The 22,040-nt window shown below is 45.3% G+C and overlaps 1 protein-coding gene, 1 non-coding gene and 1 pseudogene across 2 annotated transcripts; 2 read left to right on the top strand and 1 right to left on the bottom strand.

Moving 5' to 3' along the window:
• Nucleotides 1-944: 944 nt before the first annotated feature.
• LOC137778183 (small nucleolar RNA SNORD89) lies at nt 945-1,058 on the top strand. Its single transcript, XR_011076765.1, has one exon. It is a non-coding gene; the product is annotated as a small nucleolar RNA SNORD89 (small nucleolar RNA).
• Nucleotides 1,059-3,656: 2,598 nt separating this feature from the next.
• CNOT11 (CCR4-NOT transcription complex subunit 11) lies at nt 3,657-21,482 on the bottom strand. Its single transcript, XM_068565025.1, has 7 exons — nt 20,867-21,482; nt 15,821-15,985; nt 12,508-12,660; nt 8,376-8,578; nt 7,022-7,224; nt 4,714-4,810; nt 3,657-4,637 (listed from the first exon to the last, which is right to left on the bottom strand). Exons 1-7 carry the CDS (start codon nt 21,402-21,404, stop codon nt 4,440-4,442), a joined length of 1,557 nt encoding a protein of 518 aa, XP_068421126.1. The 5' UTR covers nt 21,405-21,482; the 3' UTR covers nt 3,657-4,439.
• LOC137777662 (frataxin, mitochondrial pseudogene) lies at nt 18,237-18,860 on the top strand (annotated as a pseudogene).
• Nucleotides 21,483-22,040: the final 558 nt, after the last annotated feature.

Below are 22,040 nucleotides of genomic sequence, written 5' to 3'. Positions count from 1 at the left end.
AGGAGCTATTGGAATAGAAGTTGTCATACTCTGAGCTCTCATTTCAACAGACAGCCTCAGTAGGTTTCCATAATGGCAGTTATCTTTGAAATCTGCCTTCTCTGGTACATTGTGGATAGGAAAATATGTCCTTGATTTTATACAGAGTAGACTGTTTGCTCTTTGTATTTTAACACACACAGTAGGGGAAGATGCTTTAATTCTTCCCAGTAGCCAACGAAGCTGACTTTTAAAAAGAATACTGTGGCAGATCAAGGTAAATTGTTTTTGATGATTATGGAAGTGAGTTCTTAATCAGTGGCTGTCAGCTAGAGCTTTCCTTAATTCAGAAGTTTGAACCCTAAGTTATAAATAGAAGAGATTGGAAAAATTATAGTACTCATGTCTAGAAACACAAGTCTTTAACAGCAGATAAAGAAATAAGCAAGAGAAGACAGAAAACTCTTCAGTACTTTGAAAGGAAAATGTCTCCTTTGATACGCTTTTCTTAGGTGGAAATAAACATGATAAAGGGTCAAATATTACTAGAATTTTTGCTGAAATATAAAGCTGATAAAATGCTGGGAATCTGGGGAATGTCAATGAAGAAAGATTAGTAAATGAGGGACGTAGTTAAGGTTATATTATTTATGGCAGTAATCAATTTCCTTCTGACAGTTGTCATGAAGACCATTTCTTCACAAATAATGTAGAGACAGTATTTTTTCTTTTTAACTGAGAGCCTCAGGCAGCGTGTGGAGGAGGGCAGTGTACCCATGGATGTGAACACCCCGCAGGCTGTTGCCTGCCATGCTGCTTCCGGGCTTCCCATCAGAAAGCCACGACGCCCAGAGGGGAGGTGTACACACGGCACCTGGCGCAGGTAATAGCTCCTTGCGTGCTGTCCTTTTAGGGATGTTGAATCCGCAGAGCCTTTCCTGAAAGACTGCTCCCTCCCTGTAGTTACTGAGGAATGATGACACTAAAAGGCCGAATTGCAGTGTGTCCCTCAGCAGTTGGCTCTCTGTGGGCACACGGTGACAAAACCTCCTGAAGCGAACCTCTGGTCTGACCTCAGTAATGTCAGGGCAAGGTTTCCGAGACAGGCCTTTCCAGCGAGCTCAGATATTTTTAAGAAAAGATAATCAGTGAACCTTGGGGCAACTTCGGGGCTTGAACATGCAGTAAGCACCTCTCTACATGCTTTATGATATACTTGCTGAATCAAAGACCACTAGAATCATGAAAACAATAACAACAGTAACAGACCTTCAGGAACCGGGTGTGTTTTTACTTGGACACAATACCCAGCGTAACCAGATTCCCCAGTAAGATAGCTTAGGTTTGGCTATAGTCTCCTTTTGAGCACATTAAAGTTTATGTGATCAGTGAGGGCTGAGGGTAAGTCAGCACGCATACATTACTAACTAGAACCTGAGGTAATGACATGTTTTAGTCAAAAGCATTTCTTTGGGCTCACTGTAAGCCCTGCTTTGAGATTTACAGAGCATGGGACGTTGGCCTGAACCAGAGCTTGTCTTGTGTGGCACACGCTGTGCTTCTGTGACGCAACAACCAACCAGAAAAGCCACCTACGCTTTTCCCAGTTAATTTCGTTTTTGAAGTTTTAAAAACACTTATAAGCATTTCATTCATCAAAAATACTAGTACTCGTATTACTGGTTATGAAAGTGAAACGTCTACAGTGTCATCATCAGCCATGCAGCTAGAGATCTGCCCTTGTTCTAACAGCAAAGTACAAAATAAGTTGTAAATCAAAAAAAGTATTTTGCACTGCATTTGTTTAAAATTAGTACAAGAAAAGTCAATCCATTCTTTTTGATGAGTTGTAGGCTTGTGTATTAAGGGCTAAAGAGAAACTTGGGAACACTAGTACTTTCTGTTGGGCTGATTACAGTGATTGAATCCCAGGATTATGGAAGTCCTTTCCTCAAGGATTTTCCTCATAAGAACAGTAGTGATTGCATAAAAAGAAAAGACCAGATACAAAAGGAAATTAGCAAAATCTCTTGGTACAGGGTGCAGGAATTTTTAACAAGTATGTAAAAAGTTCTTCCCATGCGTTAATTTTCCATTTTAACCCTTAAAATATTTTAGGGATATCACCCTAATATCATTTAAAATAGGTATGTGATCCACTGTTCACCATGGGAATGTGAATCATCACAAAATGCATAATACAGTAGTACATGCTACTTAAAATTTATGAAAGTGTATCTGTATTCTATAAGAATAAAAATTGAGTGATACCATTTCCTTATTAAAGTTATTTAACAAAATACTGTTAAAGAGAGGTATTTGAAATAGTTAAATTTTAGGATTGCAAATACATTTTTGAACTTTCTACCCTAAGATGTCATCTTCTTAACAGGTCTTTTTGCTGTCTTCTTTTTAACAGGTTATTTGAAGATATTAAAGCTACAACAAATTGGAACTAAAAGTCCAGAGAATTCAAGGTGTGGTTTTTAAAAAACATGACAGTTAAACTGAACTCTTTTGATGATACTTAAAAGTTGACTGCAGTTTATTGAATCCCAGGATTATTGTTTCTTTTATTTCAGGTAAACTTTCTTCTACTTTTAAATATGTTTAATGAACTTTTTGCTGGTGGTGTAACTGTGTATCTTGACTGTTTTTTTTTTTAATGTTCTCTAAATATAATTACTATTCTTTGTAAGCTATTTATTTAAAATAAATTTGAAAACCTTCCCTGTGTCAAGTAAACACCAGTACTGTAATCTGGAAACGATGCGCAGTGATCTGTCTTTAGTCACGGGCCACGCTGGCAGATCTGCCCACAGACGCACACTTGCCGCTCCAAATCAGTGTGTGTAGCACATCTGCGGCGGCGCGTGGACACCCCGGGGGCAGTGACGTGCTGAGCTGCTGGCACGCGCGCTGCCAGGTGAGGCTGGACGGGAGGGTGCTGTCTGCTAGTTTCAGCTCAGACTGTCAACAGGCGTCCTTTTGTGGTCTGTGTAGTCCCACGTCTCCGAAATTTTGTGCTTCTTGTTGGTGATTTCAGTTTGGAACGGACCCCAGGCACAGTGTTGTCGCCCAGGCTGCTGCTCCTGAGCGCTGGTGAGGTACCTCCCGGAGAAAACTCGTGTTAGGTGAGCGACGTGCGTGCGTCCCGGGGCTGCCGGCCAGGAGGCTGGCTCAGCCTCACCAGGAACCGGCAGGGCCTGGAGCCTGAGGTTGGGAGGCTTGCGGCAAAGCGCGGTCGAAACCTCGCCATGCCAGAGAGTATTTGAATAATGAACTGTTTCTTTGCCCAGTAGTAACATGCAAAACGGTGATGCCAGCGATTAGGTGTTGAGAGAAGTCAACTGTTGCCATCATTTAGATGTCTGAAGGTGTGCCTGTTACACCAGTTTGGGTCCTTATCTCCTTGAAGCAAATATATTTATAAATCCCTGCCCTTCGTAAGAATAACTAAGCTAAAATTTCTCATAAATCTAAGAGTACTGTTTTGCCAATATTACAAGGTGGGAATTTGTACTCATCTTAAAACCCCTCGGCTTGGTATCCTTTAACTTTTGCTAAGGGTTGGATTGGAAGGTGATTCCTGTTCCTATGAAGAATATGCTTTGAAAGTACCTCCGCAAATGGGGAGTTTTGTCATGATGTCTTTGAGTGAAAAATACGTCAGATAATAGAGTTCATAGAACACTTTAATGTAAGGCACTGCTGTCCAGAGTCAAATGCGGGCTTACACAGCCCACAGGACGCCACGGGAAGGGCACGAAGCCCACTCAGTGAGCAGCCGTGCAGCATGGCCCCCGGTGCCGTCCTTCCTCCTGGAGTACCGACGCTCTTAGACTGTTAACAGGAGAGACGGCCCAGAAAACTACCAGCTGTTACAGTCTCGAGAAAGGTTTCTAAGAATTCCCACGTCTGTAGGCAGCCCGCTCTTGTCTCTTAGGTCCCCATGACAAGAAAGGATAAGGTTACACGGGTGTCCGAGGCTCACGCTGCACCCAGTGAGAAGTTCAAGGGTCAGAATACCGTCATGTGATGACTCAAGACCTCAGGGGCAGTAAGGCAGGTTCTTAAGAGTGTCTTCATTTACTCTCACTAAAAACTTTGAACGTTGGAACCTCAGGAAAACGGTATTCTTGCCTTACTGAAGCCCGTCACTTACATCTTAAGCACAAACAGGCACCTTGCTCTTCAGTGCTGAAGACCTCATCTACTTAGTGCAGTGACTTCGTTTGGGATGACATCCCCTATGGAAATCATCAGCAAGACACATTCTTCCAAGTTCTTACCAAAAATTCATCTGAAAGAAAAAGTCATCCAGGAAAGCAAAACTTTGCTTTAAGTGGATAAAGTGGTGTTTATACGCATTAAGCCAAGCAATCACTCAGGGTCTGAACAGTTTTAAAAATGAAAAGCACAGCACAGCTGAACGATGAACAGGTGGTCCGGACGAGGTATCACTTGGACATCTTGGTCTCAGAAGGTGTCTCGCCAGTGTCCAAGGTCTTCAACAACCGGAAGAGGCCTGCAGCTTCTCGTATCCTGCTGAACTCAATACAGAAGGCCTGCACTTCTATAAACAAGTCCTGCACGTTAATGATTTTGTTACGGATCAAGGACTGGAGAAAGACACACACGAGACGCACCAGACGATTCTGAAAAAGAAACCAATTTTAGTGTGTGTTTTCTGGGCAGGTATTTATAAAATTTACAAAAATTTCTATTACTTACCTGCATATATTTATCCTTAATTTGTTCACAGGTAGAAATGCAATTTGATATATAAAGGTGAATAAATTCAGGAGGTAGATCAACAGCTGTAGTTAGTCTGTTTCATAAAGTTAGAAAGTCAGGGCTGTTAATTTTATTTGCTAATAACATTTTAAAACACCGTTAACCATAAAATATAAAACTTCCTTTGGTCATTTAGTGAAAAATTCTGATATATGATCCACTTACCTAGTTTTAAATAAGTTTATGCAAGTAAACCTCAGAGGGCGCCCCCCGCCCCGCCATTAATAAGTGACACTTCTGTTGTTTCTTAGGTCTACACTCAGCATCGCACATGCAATACGCGTTGAGCACCGTGTCCCTGTGTGTTCTTGGCTGAGTCAGAATTCATAGTTATCGTCCGAGCTCTAACAACCCGGGCAGTTACTCTGTCCACGTAAGTAACGCTTACTAACCTGATTACACACCAGTGCTATGCGAGGAATGCATGTGAAGAAAGGCGTGGTAGTAACTGAACAGCACAGTGTGTAACTAAGTGCTTCACATGAGGCGTTTGCACAAAGAGTGATGTAAGTGAAAGACTCGGGGAAAGTCAACAGGGCAAATGACTTAAATCGAAACCCAAGGAGAGAAGTGTTCCTTCCAGCTAAGTAAATAATCTGAGTGAATTGTGGAATCGGACTGGCGTGGCACACTCAGGAGCTGGTGGGAAAGACCGGTGGCTGGTATTTTCCAAAGGATTCTGTGAAATGTTTTAAGGGGGGGGGGGGAAGGGTAAAGTAGGAATTTCATGCTCAGATAAAGGTGTGTGCTATGCTGACTACACAGTATGAATTTCCAAAAATTTTCTAAACTTATTTGATCATTGAACTTTTCCCCACAAGGCTGAGGAACCCGTGCTCCAAGGAAACGCAGCCATAGGCTACCGGCGACACACTTGGGGGTGACGCACCATGAAGGAGGGGCGCACACGGAGCAGACCTTGTCCTTGAATCAACTTCTGCACCGCTGGTAAAAAGATGCGGGTATGCTTGGACTAAGTGCCTAATGGCTGGTTTAGACAGTAAGTGGGCACTTAACTTAGAGCATGGTCGGCCCAGAGGCCCTGAGCAGGAGGCAGCCCCCAAAGAGGAGTGAGTCTCAGCAACGGGGAAAGGCCAAAGGCCTGGATGAGGGCGCAGAAATGAAGCCGCATGTCAGCAAGCGGCCAGCCGGTTTTGCCGGCACAGAAAGTAGTGCTTCCCTCCCACAAATCTGCGCTCTCCTACACACACACACACACACACACTTGGCTTCCAGCCAGGCTTTCCCACCAGCTGATTAACTTCATTGTGGTTTTTTTTTTGTTTTTTTGGGGGGTTTTTTTTTTTTTTGGCTATACTGGGTGGTTTGCAAGATCTTAGTTCCCCCACCAGGGATGGAACCCGGGCCCTTGGCAGTGAAAGTGCAGAGTCCTAACCACTGGACCGCCAGGGATTCCCAGGACATATTCTTTAGTACAGCTTTAAGTAGTTAAACAATTAATCCCCAACTTACAAACAAGTGAGTGTTCAAAAGATGTGCTGTAATTGAAGTGCAGTTGCCTAGCACTCAGAATGGACCCTCCATAAGCAGAAAAACTATATAATTTAGCCCCCAAAACAGGACACCGCATGGAGGGGAGCTGAGAATGAGAAGCCTAAACTGCGACCACATCAGGCAAGCCTGCACATATGGCTACACTATCCATAGACAGCTGAATAAACAGTAGGCTCTCAAGCTAATCCCCCAAGCCTATGAAATTTGTAATTTACCTAAAACATATTTGTAAGCAAAATAACAAAGTGAGAAACCACTACTCAGAGCACATCAAGAAGGGAATGTATTGGTTCCCTGACAGACAGCTGATGACAATGGAGCAAGGAGACCAAAGAAAGGTTCAGAGAACAGTGCAAGGAACAGCAAATTCTAGGAAGGCATTCCCAGAATTTTTTCAGCTCCTAGACCCATACTGATACAGCTGTTAGTCACTAACGAGAAATAATGCAGTATCTGTCATTTGTGTAAAGAATATACAACCATAATAGGAAATTTTAGCAATTAAGTTTCACTGCTGCTGCTGCGAGTGCTAAATACTTGAAATGCCCTCCAAGTTCTTACTAGTGGGTGCTGAATTCACATGCAGTCAACGCTAAGGCTCAGATTATGGTTTTCTCAGACTAACAGTATCAGGGGAAAAAAAATTGTTGCTGGTTTCTCCCTTCTAGTCATTTAATCCGGATTTATATTACACACCCCTGTCCGCATTTGATCGCGTATAGAAACTTACCGGTTTACAACTTCCATTGAATGTAATGACATGTCCATATTGACCAGAACCGAAAAATACTCAGTGATCTGGCTTGACTGCATTAACTTCAGCAACATTTCTATAGCGACTAGAGGGTTGTTTTCCACCAGGTCAGGAAGCTTGGCTGGAGTGAGGCCAATATGATAAACAAGTTTGGGGTCCTTTTCCAACTCTCCAAGGAGCTAAATATAATCAAAATTTTAGAAAGAGAAAAAGAGAGGTTCCTGAATCAAATCAAATTCTCTTTCCTACGTGCATACAAAAAAACAGGTATTTTATAAAGAAAAGTTATGGTTCAGTGCAGATAATTTTATAAATGTCTTCCTTCAAATCCATGATCATCATTCTTTGATAGTTTAAAATTTACATTTGAATTGTCAGATATTAAAATCAAGCACCTTCACACCAGTTTATAAACGACACTAATGCATCCTGGGCATTAAACCAGAATCAATATTGTCTGGATTTTAACAATATCATCCGTAAGTCCTTTGTAGGTTTTTTTCCCCTGTCATTTGTTAAAAATAATCTTACTTACCAACTAGTACTCCTGAAAAGCACAGATCACAGAGATCATCAGGGAACATCCGGAACCAAAGCCCCACCCAGCGCCCAGGGGAACAGATGCCTGCGAGGGGGACGGGGAGGGTCTGTCTGCCCACCACACTGCACACTCTCACTCAAATAGGTGTCCTCAAAGACAATTTCTTCTGCCAAATTGGTACATTCTTCTAAATGTCCTGTGCTCCCTCCCCTGTCTCCTGGTATGCACACATGTACTGTTTCAGGATGGCCTGGTAAGCAAAATGAACTACGCTGGAGATGTATCTCCCGGCAAGTTTTAACGTTAAAGTGTGCTAACTGAATAATAAAGTTCACCAACCGGAACCGCCCACAGTGTCCTGCCTTTCCCCCAGGGAAGTGTCACAGTTGGGTGCGGAGGCTGTTTTGAATCCACCATTAACCAGCTGTGTGATGGGTGCTAGTTTACCTTCCTGGTTAAATGTTAATTCCGCTTACCCTCCTGGAGTCCTGTCCAGCTTAGTAACAATGTACATAAAGCGCCCAGCAGCGCAGAGCAGGAGTGAGCGCCATCCTACACTCCGGAGTCAAACTGATCCCGAACAGAAGTCACTAGGTTTTCAGGCACCAGAGTTCGTGCCCCACCAGAGTGAGGTGAGCCAAGTGGGAGGGCAGAACAGAGCTTCAGGGACCACGCCTCCTACTGTTGGCTCATGCTGCCAACGTCATGTTACTGGTCATTTATCACTTTATGGAAAACAAAAACACCTGGTGAATTAAATACAGGAAAATGTTTACAATAAAGATATACCTGTGTCTGTTGAGGAGAAGATAAGGGGCTTTTGAAGGCTTTGGCCATTATTCGCTTGATCTCCACGCCAGTGCTGTTCTTCACACACATTGACTTGTCCCACTGAACCGCGTGGTCGGGCTCGGTTGGATTGAGCCACGCCAGCTCGTCCTCACACACGTGGAGCGGAGGTGGTGGCCGGATGAACTCCGGCCGAAAATGGCCTGTAATCAGAGGAGCGTGTCTGCCTGCTTCTGCCCCTCGGCTGACCGCCCCACACGTCTCTATAAACCTCAGACTCCGCTTAGTGAACTGCAGTAACACCTCTCTTAATAAGGACAACACACCAACACTCTGACTTGAAAATGAGAAGCAGAAACGACATAAAGGCAGGGTTTTATTCAGAACACAAGAAAATGAAACACTCACATAACATTATTATGTCAGAGACCAAATCTATCTGTTTTGGGGGAGGAGAGGAAAACATTACCACCACCTGACAAGTCCTAGTTCAAGCATGATCACCACTCAATTGCAGAAGGACACAACTAACTTACTCCATGGGTAAGTCTGGATGGGAAAAATAAAATACTAATTGATCTCACTCATCCTATTCTCAGCACTATTTTATTCAGAGACCATATGATGTGTACTGGTTTTGTTTTTGCATCTTCTAACCCTGAAGTAGCAAATTATGTGGAGATGAAATGGCAGGAGAAAGGTATGGTTGACTACTGACACTCTCAAATGAATCTGGAGACTTTCATAAACCCCTAAATTCACAAATGCTATATCATTTTCTTAAAACAGTAGAAATACAACAGAACAGTGAAGTGACTCAATTTAATACCTCAACTGCTTTACAAAACAAGACTGATCCCTACGTTATAAACCCACTAAAGTAAATGCCGTCTGTCTGGGACTTCCCAGCGAATTTCACCCCTCACTTTGGTTCCCATGTAGGGCCTAAGATGGCTAACTCCTCTCATGGACCGAGCCTCGGCCAAATTTGAGATTACTAGGTCCTCTAGTTTACTGAAAATGTTTGTGTCCGGCTAAGAATTATCCCTTTATCTTAAACTACACCATCTCTTCACATATATCACCAGAACTAGCACCTGAATCTCTGCACACCATTTACAAAAAGAAAGTTTTTAACGTTTCACGAGAAGTTACACCTATGTGATAAAGAGCAAGTTCCCATGCGGTAAGGATGCCTGGTGTTCAGCTAGACTCAGACCTAATACCTGATTGATTTGCTTCTTACATACCTTTCCAGTGGCCCATTCAAGTCAAAGATGTGCCCGAGCAAGTATTAAATACAACCCATCTGTGCCTTGGACCTTCCCACACACTGTGATTAGCTGAGACTTACTTGTTCCAAAGACCTACTGTAAATGGCATTAAAAGTCACAGTGTAAGTTTTAAACTCAAGGTGACACTATAGTCTGGAGAACATGTTCTTATCCCTAAGCAGAAAGCATGCCTTCATCATTAAAACCACACAGAATCGTATAAAACCAAAAAATGCAGGACTTCCCTGGTGGTGCAGTGGTTAAGAATCCCCCTGCCAATGCAGGGGACACAGGTTCAAGCCCTGGTCCAGGAAGATCCCATATGCCGCGGAAGAAGTGAGGCCGCGTGCCTAGAGCCTGTGCTCCGCAACAAGAGAAGCCACTGCAATAAGTGCACGCACTGCAACGAAGAGTAGCCCCTGCTCGCTGCAACTAGAGAAAGCCCGCACACAGCAACAAAGACCCAACACAGCCAAAAATAAATTTTAAAAAATTAAAAATGCTGCTCTATTATTTCAAGTTCAATAGGAGTTTTCTTTGAATTAAAGTAAGAGCTATAAGATCAGTAAAACTTCAATGGAGAATGGTAAGATTAATGACGTATAAAACAAACAGGTAATAAACTACAAAAATAAACTCATTTCAGTAAAATCAGAGAATTTATATCAGATATGCTGATGATAGGTATGTAATACAAAAAACTTGGGATTTTTTTGGCTGCATCATACAGCATGTCGGATCTTATTTCCCTGACCAGGGATGGAACCTGCACCCCCTGCAGTGGAAGCACAGCATCCTAACCACTGGACCACCAGGGAATTCCCAAAATCTTGGTATTTTTATTAAAAAAGAAACTATTTTTCTTTAAGTTTTTAAAATTTATTTTTGGCTGCATTGGGTCTTCGTTGCCGTGCAGGCTTTCTCTAGTTGCGGTGAGCAGGGGCTACTCTTTGTTGCGGTGTGCGGGCTTCTCATTGCGGTGGCTTCTCTTGTTATGGAGCACAGGCTCTAGGCGCGCAGGCTCAGTAGTTGTGGCTTGTGGGCTCTAGAGCACAGGTTCAGTAGTTGTGGCGCACGGGCTTAGTTGCTCCACGGCATGTGGGATCTTCCCAGACCAGGGCTTGAACCTGTGTCCCCTGCACTGGCAGGTGGATTCTTAACCACTGCGCCACCAGGGAAGCCCAAGAAACTAACTTTTATTGAGCATCTCTACTATGTTCCAGACACTATACTAGGAAGTTTCTACTAAATTCATGTTTAACATTCTCTGACATAAATCCTACCAATGTTTTCTTAGGTCAGTCTCCCAGGCAATAGAAATAAAAGCACAAGTAAACAAGTAGGACCTAATAATCAAACTTACAAGCTTTTATACAGCAAAGGAAACCATAAACAAAATGAAAAGACAACCTACAGACTGGGAGACAACATTTGCAAATGGTACGACCAACAAGGGTTTAATTTCCAAAACATACAAACAGCTCATACAACTCAACAACAGATAAAAACAAACAACCCAATCAAAAAATGAGCAGAAGTGGTTGAAAATCTGCCTGCCAATGCAGGGGACACGGGTTCGAGCCCTGGTCTGGGAAGATCCCACATGCCGTGGAGCGACTAGGCCCGTGAGCCACAACTACTGAGCCTGCACGTCTGGAGCCTGTGCTCCGCAACAAGAGAGACCGCGACAGTTGAGAGGCCCGCGCACCGCGATGAAGAGTGGCCCTCACTTGCTGCAACTAGAGAAAGCCCTCGCACAGAAACAAAGACCCAACACAGCCATAAATAAATAAATAAATAAATAAAATTAAGAAAAAAAAAAAATGAGCAGACCTAAACAGACATTTCTTCAAAGAAGACATACAGATCACCAACAGGCACATGAAAAGATGCTCAGCATTGCTAATTATTAGAGAAATGCAAATCAAATTAAAACTTCAATGAGGTACCACCTCACACCAGTCAGAATGGCCATCATTAAAAAATCTACAAATAACATGCTGGAGAGGGTGTGGAGAAAATAGAACCCTCCTACATTATGGACGGGAATGTAAATTGGTGCAGCCACTATGGAAAACAGTATGGAGGTTCCAGAGTTACCGTCTGATCCAGCAATCCCACTCCTGTGCATATATCCAGACAAAACTCTAAGTCAAAAAGATACATGCACCCCTTTGTTCATAACAGCGCTATTCACAATAGGCAAGACATGGAAATAACCTAAATGTCCATCGCCAGATGAAAAGATAAAGAAGACGTGGTATATTTATACAATGGAATATTACTAAGCCATAAAAAAGAATGAAATAATGCCATTTGCAGCAATATGGATGCACCTAGAGATTATCATACTATGTGAGGTCAGACAGAGAAAGACAAATATCATATGATATCACTTATATGTGGAGTCTAAAATGTGACACAAATGAACTTATCTATGAAACAGAAACAGACTCACAGACATAGAGAACAGACTTGTGGTTGCCAAGGGGAAGCGGGGATTGGGGAGGGATGGATTGGGAGTTTGGGATTAGCAGATGCAAACTATTATATAGAGAATGGATAAACAACAAGGTCCTACTGCATAGCACAGAGAACTATATTTAATATCCTGTGATAAACCACAATGGAAAAGAATATGAAAAAGAATGTACATATATATATATACGTATAACTGAATCACTCTGCTGTACAGCAGAAATTAACACATTGTAAATCAACTGTACTTCAATAAAATAAATTTTTAAAAAATTCACGTTTAAGTATCAACGAAAACAACATGATGTTTCAGAAAACCAGAAAGTGTCAGGGGGATGCTGATAAAATAAAACCAAGAATATAAAATTAGATATACCTACTTTCAATAGGTGGCTTTGGTCCACTGACTAAAGCTTCCGTGATCTGAGAGGCAACGGAGCTGTCAAATCCAGAATTAGAAGAATCCGGGTCTGGGTCACTGAGAATGCTAGGGAAGCTGGCCTTACTTTGAGTTGGCAATTCAGACTGGCGTTCTGAAATAGATGAAAATAGGAAACATTTCAAAATTGAGGGCACCACAAGAGAGTGAAAAGAGAAGCTACTAAATGGAGAAAGTTATCTTCAACACATAAACAAAGGGCCAGATTCAGGATATATTATCAATTTTAAAAAATAGGAAAAAATGGGCTAATGACTTAAACAAGTGTTTTATTTTTAAAAAGCTTGAGGCTTCCCTGGTGGCACAGTGGTTATGAATCTGCCTGCCAATGCAGGGGACACGGGTTCGATCCCTGGCCCGGGAAGATCCCACATGCCACGAAGCAGCTAAGCCCACGTGCCACAACTACTGAGCCTGCGCTCTAGAGCCCGTGCTCTGCAACAAGAGAAGCCACCGCAATGAGAAGCCCGCGCACCGCAAGCAACAGTAACCCCCGCTCGATGCAACTAGAGATAAGCCTGCGCGCAGCAACGAAGACCCAATGCAGCCAAAAATAAAAACAAATAAATAAATTTTAAAAAAAAGAAAAAAAAAGCTTGTATGGCCGATAAGCATCTGAAAAGATATTCAACCCCATTAGGAACCAGGGGAGAATCTGTTAAAACAAGATACTATTGCACACACACTGTAGTTATAACTGCCCCTTGTGGTTCCGGATGTTTAACTTGTCTGCTTGTTTGCTTAAAGTTAGGAAAATGCAACTGCATCATCCATCAATAAACCTTTGGTCCCTGGATCCCACTGTAAAGACATCTGAATTTCAGGCCAGCCTCCGTACAGATGATCTATGTGGCTAGCTCCAGAGAAGATAGGTGTACTTCCCTTTTTTTCTTAAGCACTTGTGAAAATGATTAAGACATCTTCAGTCTGGGCAGAGGACAGCAAACAGCTCTAGGGGACAGCCAGCTTAGCCACTGCGCCAAGCCTCTCAATCCTAACCCTAGTCACATATTCCTTTCTGAGCTTGATGTACTTTATAAATTTATTTTATTTATTTATTTTGGGCTGTGTTGGGTCTTCGTTGCTGTGCCCGGGCTTTCCCTAGTTGCGGCGAGCAGGGGCTACTCTTCATTGTGGTGCGCGGGCTTCTCATTGCGGTGGCTTCTCTTGTTGTGGCGCACGGGCTCTAGGCGCGTGGGCTTCAGGAATTGTGGAGCGTGGGCTCAGTAGTTGTGGCGCGTGGGCTTAGTTGCTCTGCGGTAGGTGGGATCTTCCCAGACCAGGGCTTGAACCTGTGTGCCCTGCACTGGCAGGCAGATTCTTAACCACTGCACCACCAGGGAAGTCCCCGAGCTTGATGTACTTTAAAACTTTCTCATGCGCTGATTCAAGTCATCACAAGTTGAAAAGGAAATTAGATCTGATTCTTACTTTACTGAATACAAAGCTAGAACCCTCAAAATATACGTCACTTCTAAAGGTAAGGTGGCTGAAATTGCCCATCACCTCGGCAACCAGTTTTCATACTGTCTTTGGTCAAGAAAATAATTATTTTATTTCTGTTAATAGATTGCATCTGGCACTAGTAGCTAGTAAGTACTTTTGTGTACCCTCAATCTTAAAAGTCTGAAAAAGAGTTCTCTTAGTTTCAGAAAATAACCATTGTTATATTGTTACTATTTAGTAGTTTAAAAATAAGGTCAGAATGCCCCAAGGAAAGAGAAGATTATTGAAAGATGTCACCTTATATAAGATGCCAAATGTCACAGAGCATGAAGTCTAAGGATGCGGCACTGTCAAATTAACCCTGCAGCTCACTTAATCACAAGGTCAAGGGTTCACAAATCTGGCTACAGATTAGAATTTCCCTAATGAATTGCTCTCAGGTGATGAGACCCATGCATCTGCACTTTTGCTTAGAGCAGGTTAGCAAAAGCTGCTCTTTATCCTTATATGGAGAGGCTCTCCCTGACCTCCCTGTTCAAGGTCTCGTTATTTTCTATCACAACACGAGTTTGCTTCAAGACCACCCATTCACTTGCTTACACGTGTAACAGAAGGTGCCCAAATAACCTTGAAACAGAATAACAGGGTGGAGGTCTCACACCTCTCGATTTCACAAAAGCTACTGTATGACTTGGATTAGTGTCCTGCTCCCCTGCAAATAAAACCCTTTTTACATGAAAGGAAAAAAAAAAAAAAACAAGCCACCCTAATCAACAGTGTGGTACTAGAATAAGGACAAATAGACCGGGCTTCCCAGGTGGCACAGTGGTTAAGAATCCGCCTGCCGGGACTTCCCTGGTGGCACAGTGGTTAAGAATCCGCCTGCCAATGCAGGGGACACAGGTTCGAGCCCTGGTCTGGGAAGATCCCACATGCCGCAGAGCAACTAAGCCTGTGCGCCACAACTACTAAGCTTGTGCTCTAGAGCCGGCGAGGCACAATTACTGAGCCCTCACGCCACAACTACTGAAGCCCGCATGCCTACAGCCCATGGTCCACAATGAAGAGAAGCCACCGCAATGAGAAGCCCGCGCACCGCGACGAAGAGTAGCCCCCCGCTGGCCGCAACCAGAGAAAGCCCGTGTGCAGCAACGAAGACCCAACACAGAAAGAAAGAAAAAGAGAGAGAGAGAGAGAGAGAGAGAGGGAGGGAGGGAGGGAGAGAGGGAGGGAGAGAGGGAGAGAGAGGGAGAGAGGGAGGGAGAGAGGGAGGGAGAGAGAGAGAGAGAGAGAGAGAGAGAGAGAGAGAGAAAGAAAGAAAGAAAGAAAGAAAGAAAGAAAACAAATAGACCAATGACGTAGAATAGACAGCCCAGAAATAAACCTTCCCATATATATAGTCAAATGATTTTCGATAAAGGTGCCAAGACGACACTGTTTCAGCTATTCTGGGTCCCTTGAGATTCCATATGAATTTTCTATTTCTGCAAAAACACATTGTTGGCATTTTGATAAGAATTGCATTGAATCTGTAGATAGCTTTGAGTAGAAATGACATCAGGAAAATTTTAAACGGACCAAGTTTTACTCAGCATTCTTCTTAAACTGGAAAAGCAATCAATTCAAGTGAAAACTCAAAATGAAATTTATATCCCATAAGAGGAAGGATCCAGTACTGAAGCTATGTTTTTCACGGAAAATACTAACTTTTTAGTACAGTTACAAAGACCTTCATTTAAATGGAGTACCTCAAGAAAAAATGCCTAATGCTAGCTCACAAAGATGCCTGAAGTGGGATCCCTCCTTACCAGCCAGGGCTAGCTGAAGCCCGCTAATGTCCACAGACTGGCCCATGTTTCCGACGTCCATCAGGGCAATCTGTCGCGGTGTCTTTTTGAAGAGTTCCCGTGGAGGTGCCAGCATCAGCTGGGAAAGAAAAAACTTTTCTGGTGGAGTTATAGGAGGTAAAAATCCTGTAAACAAAAAAACGCACAACAGTTTCTCTAACAGTTATTTTTAAAAATTATCTTGAGTCTGGTAAAATTAGCATTTGCTACTTGTCATATCAACTCATGTATCTTTAAAGACAAACTTACAATTGAAGATTCATTTAACCAAATAGATACATTCATCAAAATGTAATTAAATAGTGTCCCTGAGGAGGACTGGTTCCAGGATACCCTGCGAATACTAAAATCCAAGGATGCTTGGGTCCCTTATATAAAATGGTGTAGTATTTGCATGTACCCTACACACATCCACCCTTATACTTCAAATAATCTCCAGATTAACTGTATGTCAACTGAAATTCTGTGATTTGTGGCAATGAAACTTAAGGTTTTTGTAACTGTTAAGAACTTTGTTTTGGGGAATTCTCTGGCAGTCCAGTGGTTAGGACTCGGCGCTCTCCCTGCCGGGCCCGGGTTTGATCCCTGGTGGTAGGGGAACTAAGATCCCGCAAGCCGCACGGCATGGCCAAAACAAAACAAAACAAAAAAACCAACTTTGTTTTCTAACATGCTTCAATTCCTGCAAAGGCTGAAGCTTACATATGCAGGCAAAAACAAATAAAAAAAAACTACAGTGCTCAGAAATGCTCTTCTTCTCTACTGCTACCAGCAACTGTGTAAAAATTAAAGAGACAAGGAAGCAATCACTAGCTCCGCAAATACACTTCACACACCTGTTTCAGTCCACAGCACGGCTACAATTCCCAGAGTGCTTGCTGGACATGATGCTTCCCTTTCATCCCAGAGCCACCCGCTTACCCGGCGGCGTCCATCCTACTGCAGCACCATGGCCAGACCCTGTTCCAGCTCCCAGCTTGGACTCCTACCCGCTCACAACCCACAGTCCACACGCCCACTTACCACTGAGCACCATTCATGAGACCTTCCTAACGTGGTCCTGACCCACTTTCCTAATCCCATCTCCTGACCCCCCCCTCCAATCCATGTGTCCTACACTCCAGTTGCACAAAATCTCTCACCTTCTCTGATTCCTGATTTCAAAACATCCAATACACGCAACTCTTTAAGAATACGTGACAGGGCCACACCCTTCTCTCCCCACCATCTCTCATCAATATCCAGCAAAAACGTCACCCCCTCTGAAAGCCCCTCCAGCTACACAGCTGTAGTTCCTGTGCTACGAGGTGCTGTGCATGCGACATCTGGTACGGCCCTTAACCACACTGGGTTACAATCATGTTTATGTCTCTTCAACCAGACTGAAAGCTTCTTGAGTGCAAGGAAGCCATCCTACTTACTTCCAGATACATTCTCAACGTTGGCTCTGCAGCAGAATCATCTGAAAAGCTTTCAAAACATATACCCATTAGATGCTCCCCTTGATGCACAGTATAATAAGCCTTGGCATTGACATTCCCTCTGTTGTATATTTAAGCACCATCTCTACCTAGTAACGATAGTAATGTATAAAGCTTATTGTAAATGCTTTTATTTCTCATAATTTATTATCTGCAATTTTCAGACACGGAAATTGAGGCAGAGAGAGGCAAAATAACCAATCCATGGATTTCCCTGGCAAATCTGTTTACAATGCAGTCTATGGCCTACATCTAGGTTTAAACTCATCGCATTCAAGAATGACATTATATAAGTCATAGTTCCTTTGCCTAACCCATCCTACAGAATTCAAAGGGCTCTCCGACCCAAATCCCACACTGCCCCATCCATCTCGGTGGTGGGTGTGACCACACACACACGTTGCAGCGACTTTCTCAGCATTCTCAAACTTCCTGAAAACCAGGTTCAGTACCTGTACCCTAAAGACATCTCATGGAATACACAGGTTGCCCCTCTTAGGTAAGGGCAGTGCAGGAAATCAACGAGAAGATGCTTTACATCCAGAGGAGTTGCCAGCAGGAACAATGACTAGCTTAAAGGTAGAAGCCCTCTCCTGCAAGGAAAAATTCTCTGGCGTTACCTCAGAATCCGCTGCCTTTCCCTTCTGGCTCCCTGACCAGCAGTCCCTACCTAAAGGGGTCACTCGCCTGTTTCCTCACTGCTCAAGGGCTGTAAGATCAAACTGCTTCCCGCCTGTCACTACCTGCTCCGCCCACTACCGCTGTCCTCCTCGAAGTCTCCCAGGTACCCTTATCACTCCTCACCATCTCCTCTGTGCCCTTCTCCTCTCCTGGCTTCAGGTCTTCTCCCAAAATCAACTCTCATAAAGCATCTCTTGAGTTTAAAAAACAAACAGATGTGGACGCTGGAGCGCCACGCAGCTGCCAGCCTCCTGCTCCGCTCGGCACCCCCGGGCTATGTCCAGGCCCACGCCGGGGCCCCACGGCCAACGAAGGACGCCCCGCTCTACAGCTGCCAGCGCCTGCACAGGCAGCCAGCCCAGTCTGAGCCTCTGCTGCCTCAACCAGATCCTGAATGTCAAAAAGCAGAGCGTCTGCTTGATGAATCTGAGGACAATGGGAACTCTGGGTGACGCTGGCCCTCTGGACGATACCACCTACGAAAAACTGGCCGAGGAGACGCTGAATTCCTTAGCGGAGTTTTCTGAAGACCTTGCAGACAAACCTTACATACTTGAAGACTATGATGTCTCCTTTGGGAATGGTGTTTTAACAATTAAACTGGGTGGAGATCTAGGAACGTACATGGTCAACAAGCAGACCCCAAACAAGCAAATCTGGTTATCTTCACCATCCAGTGGCCCCAAGCATTACAACTGGACTGGGAGAAACGGGGTGTACTCCCTGATGGTGTGTCCCTCCACGAGCTGCTAGCCACAGAGCTGACTCAAGCCTCAAAAACCAAACTGGACTTATCTTCTCTGGCCTACTCTGGAAAAGGCACTTGCTGCCCAGCCTAATGCTAAAGACATTAAAAGCTCTAAAGCCAAGACCCCAGCTTTGCTCTGCAGCTGAAATTTCATGGCTTTTCCATTCCTGCTTCTGAGGACAGTTGCGTTATGTGTAACAGCTCTGTGAAAAGACCGTGTCGCCTCCCGCCCTGCCCCTGAGTTCAGATTTTTAATTTCCACAGGTTTCTTTGGATTTATTGTCTGACTTCCTCCCTCACGTGACAGCCCTTATCTTTCGTAATGTCTGTATGCCCATACCTTTAATATATAACCTCACAACAAAGAAAAAGAAGAAGGACAAATTCCAGGAGGAGAAACGAATTGGCTTCACCATTCATTCTTTGAAAGACTTACTACAAAAACTGCATGAAGAGCGGCTGGCCAACCTTGCCATCCTGTCTCAAAATGAGACTCATTAAAGGGAAGCCTAAAAACATTCCTACTCCTCTTGAAAGTGTAAACACTTCTAAGTCCTTTAGTATTGAAGCATCAGTGGCAACTCGGGAATTCTCAAACTGAAGACCATTTTCTCTTTGTGCTTTGTGACTGCCAGGGTGTGGCCCGCATAGGGTGACACAGGGAGATGTGGAGCCGTGTCTTCCGTATGTGCATATATATGTACACACACATTTACATGTGTGTGTACATATATATTTTTTAAATTTAAAGGTCAGTATAGAATAAGCTATTGCAACACTGGTCTGAGAATGCAAAAAATCTCCCAAAAGCCACCTCTGTAAGCTCCTGGATCTAGTATAATAAATGAGGTCACGGAGCTGAGGAGGTGCTTGGTAGATTGTGAAAGGCCACGTAAATGAAAAGATGCTGGTGTTAATGAAAGGAACCCCCGTCTTACACTTGGCCCAGCCCAAAAGTAGTTGTCTGTCTCTGGGCAAGTTTCTCGAACTCCCTGGACCTCTGTTTCCCCGTGTTAACAGAGAGGGTTAAACTGGATAGAATATAGTCGATTCCCAATTTAGACAGTAAGTGGTCCCGTCAGGCAACTTATCAGGCCAGCTTTAATTCCCTCTAGTAGAGGAGATGACAGTGAACAGTTTTTTTAAAACTACAGAGTAAGTATATGGTTTTGCGTTTTGCTCTACTTCAATTTCAGTTGAATTCAGGTTCAAATAATCATCCTTTATTGTGCCATTACTGTGCTAAGCCTGGGCTGTAGGCTGAATGTTAAAGTGTTGATCCTAACCCCCAATCACAGCCCTCCTAAGTGCGATTAGTGCCCTGAGAAGAGAGACCCCAGAGAGCTCCCTCATCCCTTTCATGTGAGGACACAGCGTGAAGACAGCTGTCGATGAACCAGGAAGCAGGCCTTCACCAGACACCCAGTCTGCTGGGGCCTTGACCTTGGACTTCCCAGCCTCCAGAACAATGAGAAATAAATTTGTTTATAAGCCAAACAAACAAACAAAAATAGCAAAAGCGGCCTCGCATCCAACCCAGTGATCTCACCAAAGGTGCACGAGCATGCATTTTACATAAGGTCCAGTAGTCTTGCGTTTCCTAGTCTAGGCCGTGAATTGAGACTACTTTTATCCTCTGCCCCCATCGCGTTAACCAAGGACACCGAACAGCAAGAAGGCGGCTGTGAAGTCCTGACACGCTGCTGAATGTGCATTTCCGCTCAACAACGTATTCGGGTTCTGAACGACTTCTCGGTGACTCCTCTGAGACTTAAAGCCGGGGGGTAGGAGAGCAGATCCTGTGTATCATTACTTATAACTGCACACACCTCAGACGCGCGTGAGGAACACGAACTGCATCACGAGGCACTAAAGCGTCAAGCCCCACACTAAACGGCACGGTTTCACGGCCCGTACTGCTGGGAGGAGTAATTTTCGGTGCCGTGAAGCTGCGACTTGTCCCTACTCGGTGGAGGGGGTGCGGAGGGGATTTCAAAAGGACACAATCCATTTCACGTGCGGGTGAAGGCCCAGCAGCTGCCGGATCTCACCCTTCGCGCCGCACACCGGGCTCCCGGCGGGAGGACCCGGGCTTACCTGAGAGCGGCGGCCGGTCGGGCTCCTGGCCGCCGCGGGCGGGCGGCGCGGGGTTGAGCAGGTGCGCGAAGCTGGCGGCGAAGGGGTTGGCGGCGAGCGGCTCGGTGCGGTACATCTCCCAGAGCAGGTAGAGCGCCGTGAGGCGCTGCGCCGCGCTGGGCAGCAGGTCCGGCTGCTGCAGTAGCATGACGAGCACCGAGCCCAGACGGAAGTGGTCGGCCTTGCTGAAGTAGTGGTGGAAGGCGGTGGACAGGCCCTCGAAGGTGCTGCCGCCGCCCGCCTCCTCCGAGATGATGCTCAGCAGGCTCGAAAGCTCCTTCGGGGTCAGGCTCATCCTGCCCGCGGGGCCCCCCGGGCCTCCACAACCCGGCCCGGGGCCACCCGCTCCGCCTCTGCCGCCGCCGCCGCCGGAGCCGGAGCCGGAGCCGGAGCCTCCTGGCCCGCTCCTAGACACCGACCCCGCCGCTTCCCGGGCCCCCCTTTGCTCCGCGGCGGTAAGAAGACGGCCACACGCCGCGCTCGCCCCACCGCCGGGCATCAACCTCGCTCGCCTGTCCTGTTTCCGGGCCGGAGGGGCCCTGGCACCGGCTCGCTCCGTCCCCGCGGCCGTAAAGCGCGCTGTGGCACGACAGCGTCGCAAACAAAACCCGCCGGGAAGCCAGCCACCCGCAGAGAAGAGCGTGGCGCGGACCCAGAGCGAGGCTGCTGGAGCCTGGCCAGGGAGAAGTTCCCGAGACGCCGAGTGGGCGGAGCGAAAAGCCGGAAATGGGGGCGGGGCGTGTGGGTGGAGCTGCGGAAGTCTCGCGGTGTCACAGCCCCACGCTGTGGTGCAGTCTGCGCATGGGCGAGCGACGTCCGCGCCCAGAGGCGCCCCGAGGGTCGTACCAGGCATAGAAGGTCCCAAGAAATTTGGGTGACGTTATTGTCTCGAAAAATGCATCTTATAATCTGAACAGTTGGGGCTTCCCTGGTGGCACAGTGGTTAATAATCTGCCTGCCAAGGTAGGGGACACGGGTTCGAGCCCTGGTCCGGGAAGATCCCGCATGCTGTGGAGCAGCTAAGCCCACGCGCCACAACTACTGAGGCTGCACTCTAGAGCCCGCGAGCCACAACTACTGAGCCCAAGCGCCACAACGACGACCCAATGCAGCCAAAAAAAAAGCTGAAGTTTTC

The sequence above is a fragment of the Eschrichtius robustus genome, chromosome 15 (assembly GCF_028021215.1).
Source record: "Eschrichtius robustus isolate mEscRob2 chromosome 15, mEscRob2.pri, whole genome shotgun sequence".
Lineage (NCBI taxonomy): Eukaryota > Metazoa > Chordata > Mammalia > Artiodactyla > Eschrichtiidae > Eschrichtius > Eschrichtius robustus.
Note: the sequence above shows the minus strand (reverse complement) of the source record. Positions and strands in the feature narration are given on the sequence as shown.

Coding starts and splice junctions, on each gene's coding strand:
- CNOT11 (XM_068565025.1), bottom strand. CDS start 21,404: ATGCCCGGCGGTGGGGCGAGCGCGGCGTGTGGCCGTCTTCTTACCGCC. Junction 12,661..15,820: donor GCTTCAGCTAGCCCTGGCTG/GTAAGGAGGGAT, acceptor CATCTATTTCAG/AACGCCAGTCTGAATTGCCA. Junction 8,579..12,507: donor ACCAAAGCCACCTATTGAAA/GTAGGTATATCT, acceptor CTCTGATTACAG/GCCATTTTCGGCCGGAGTTC.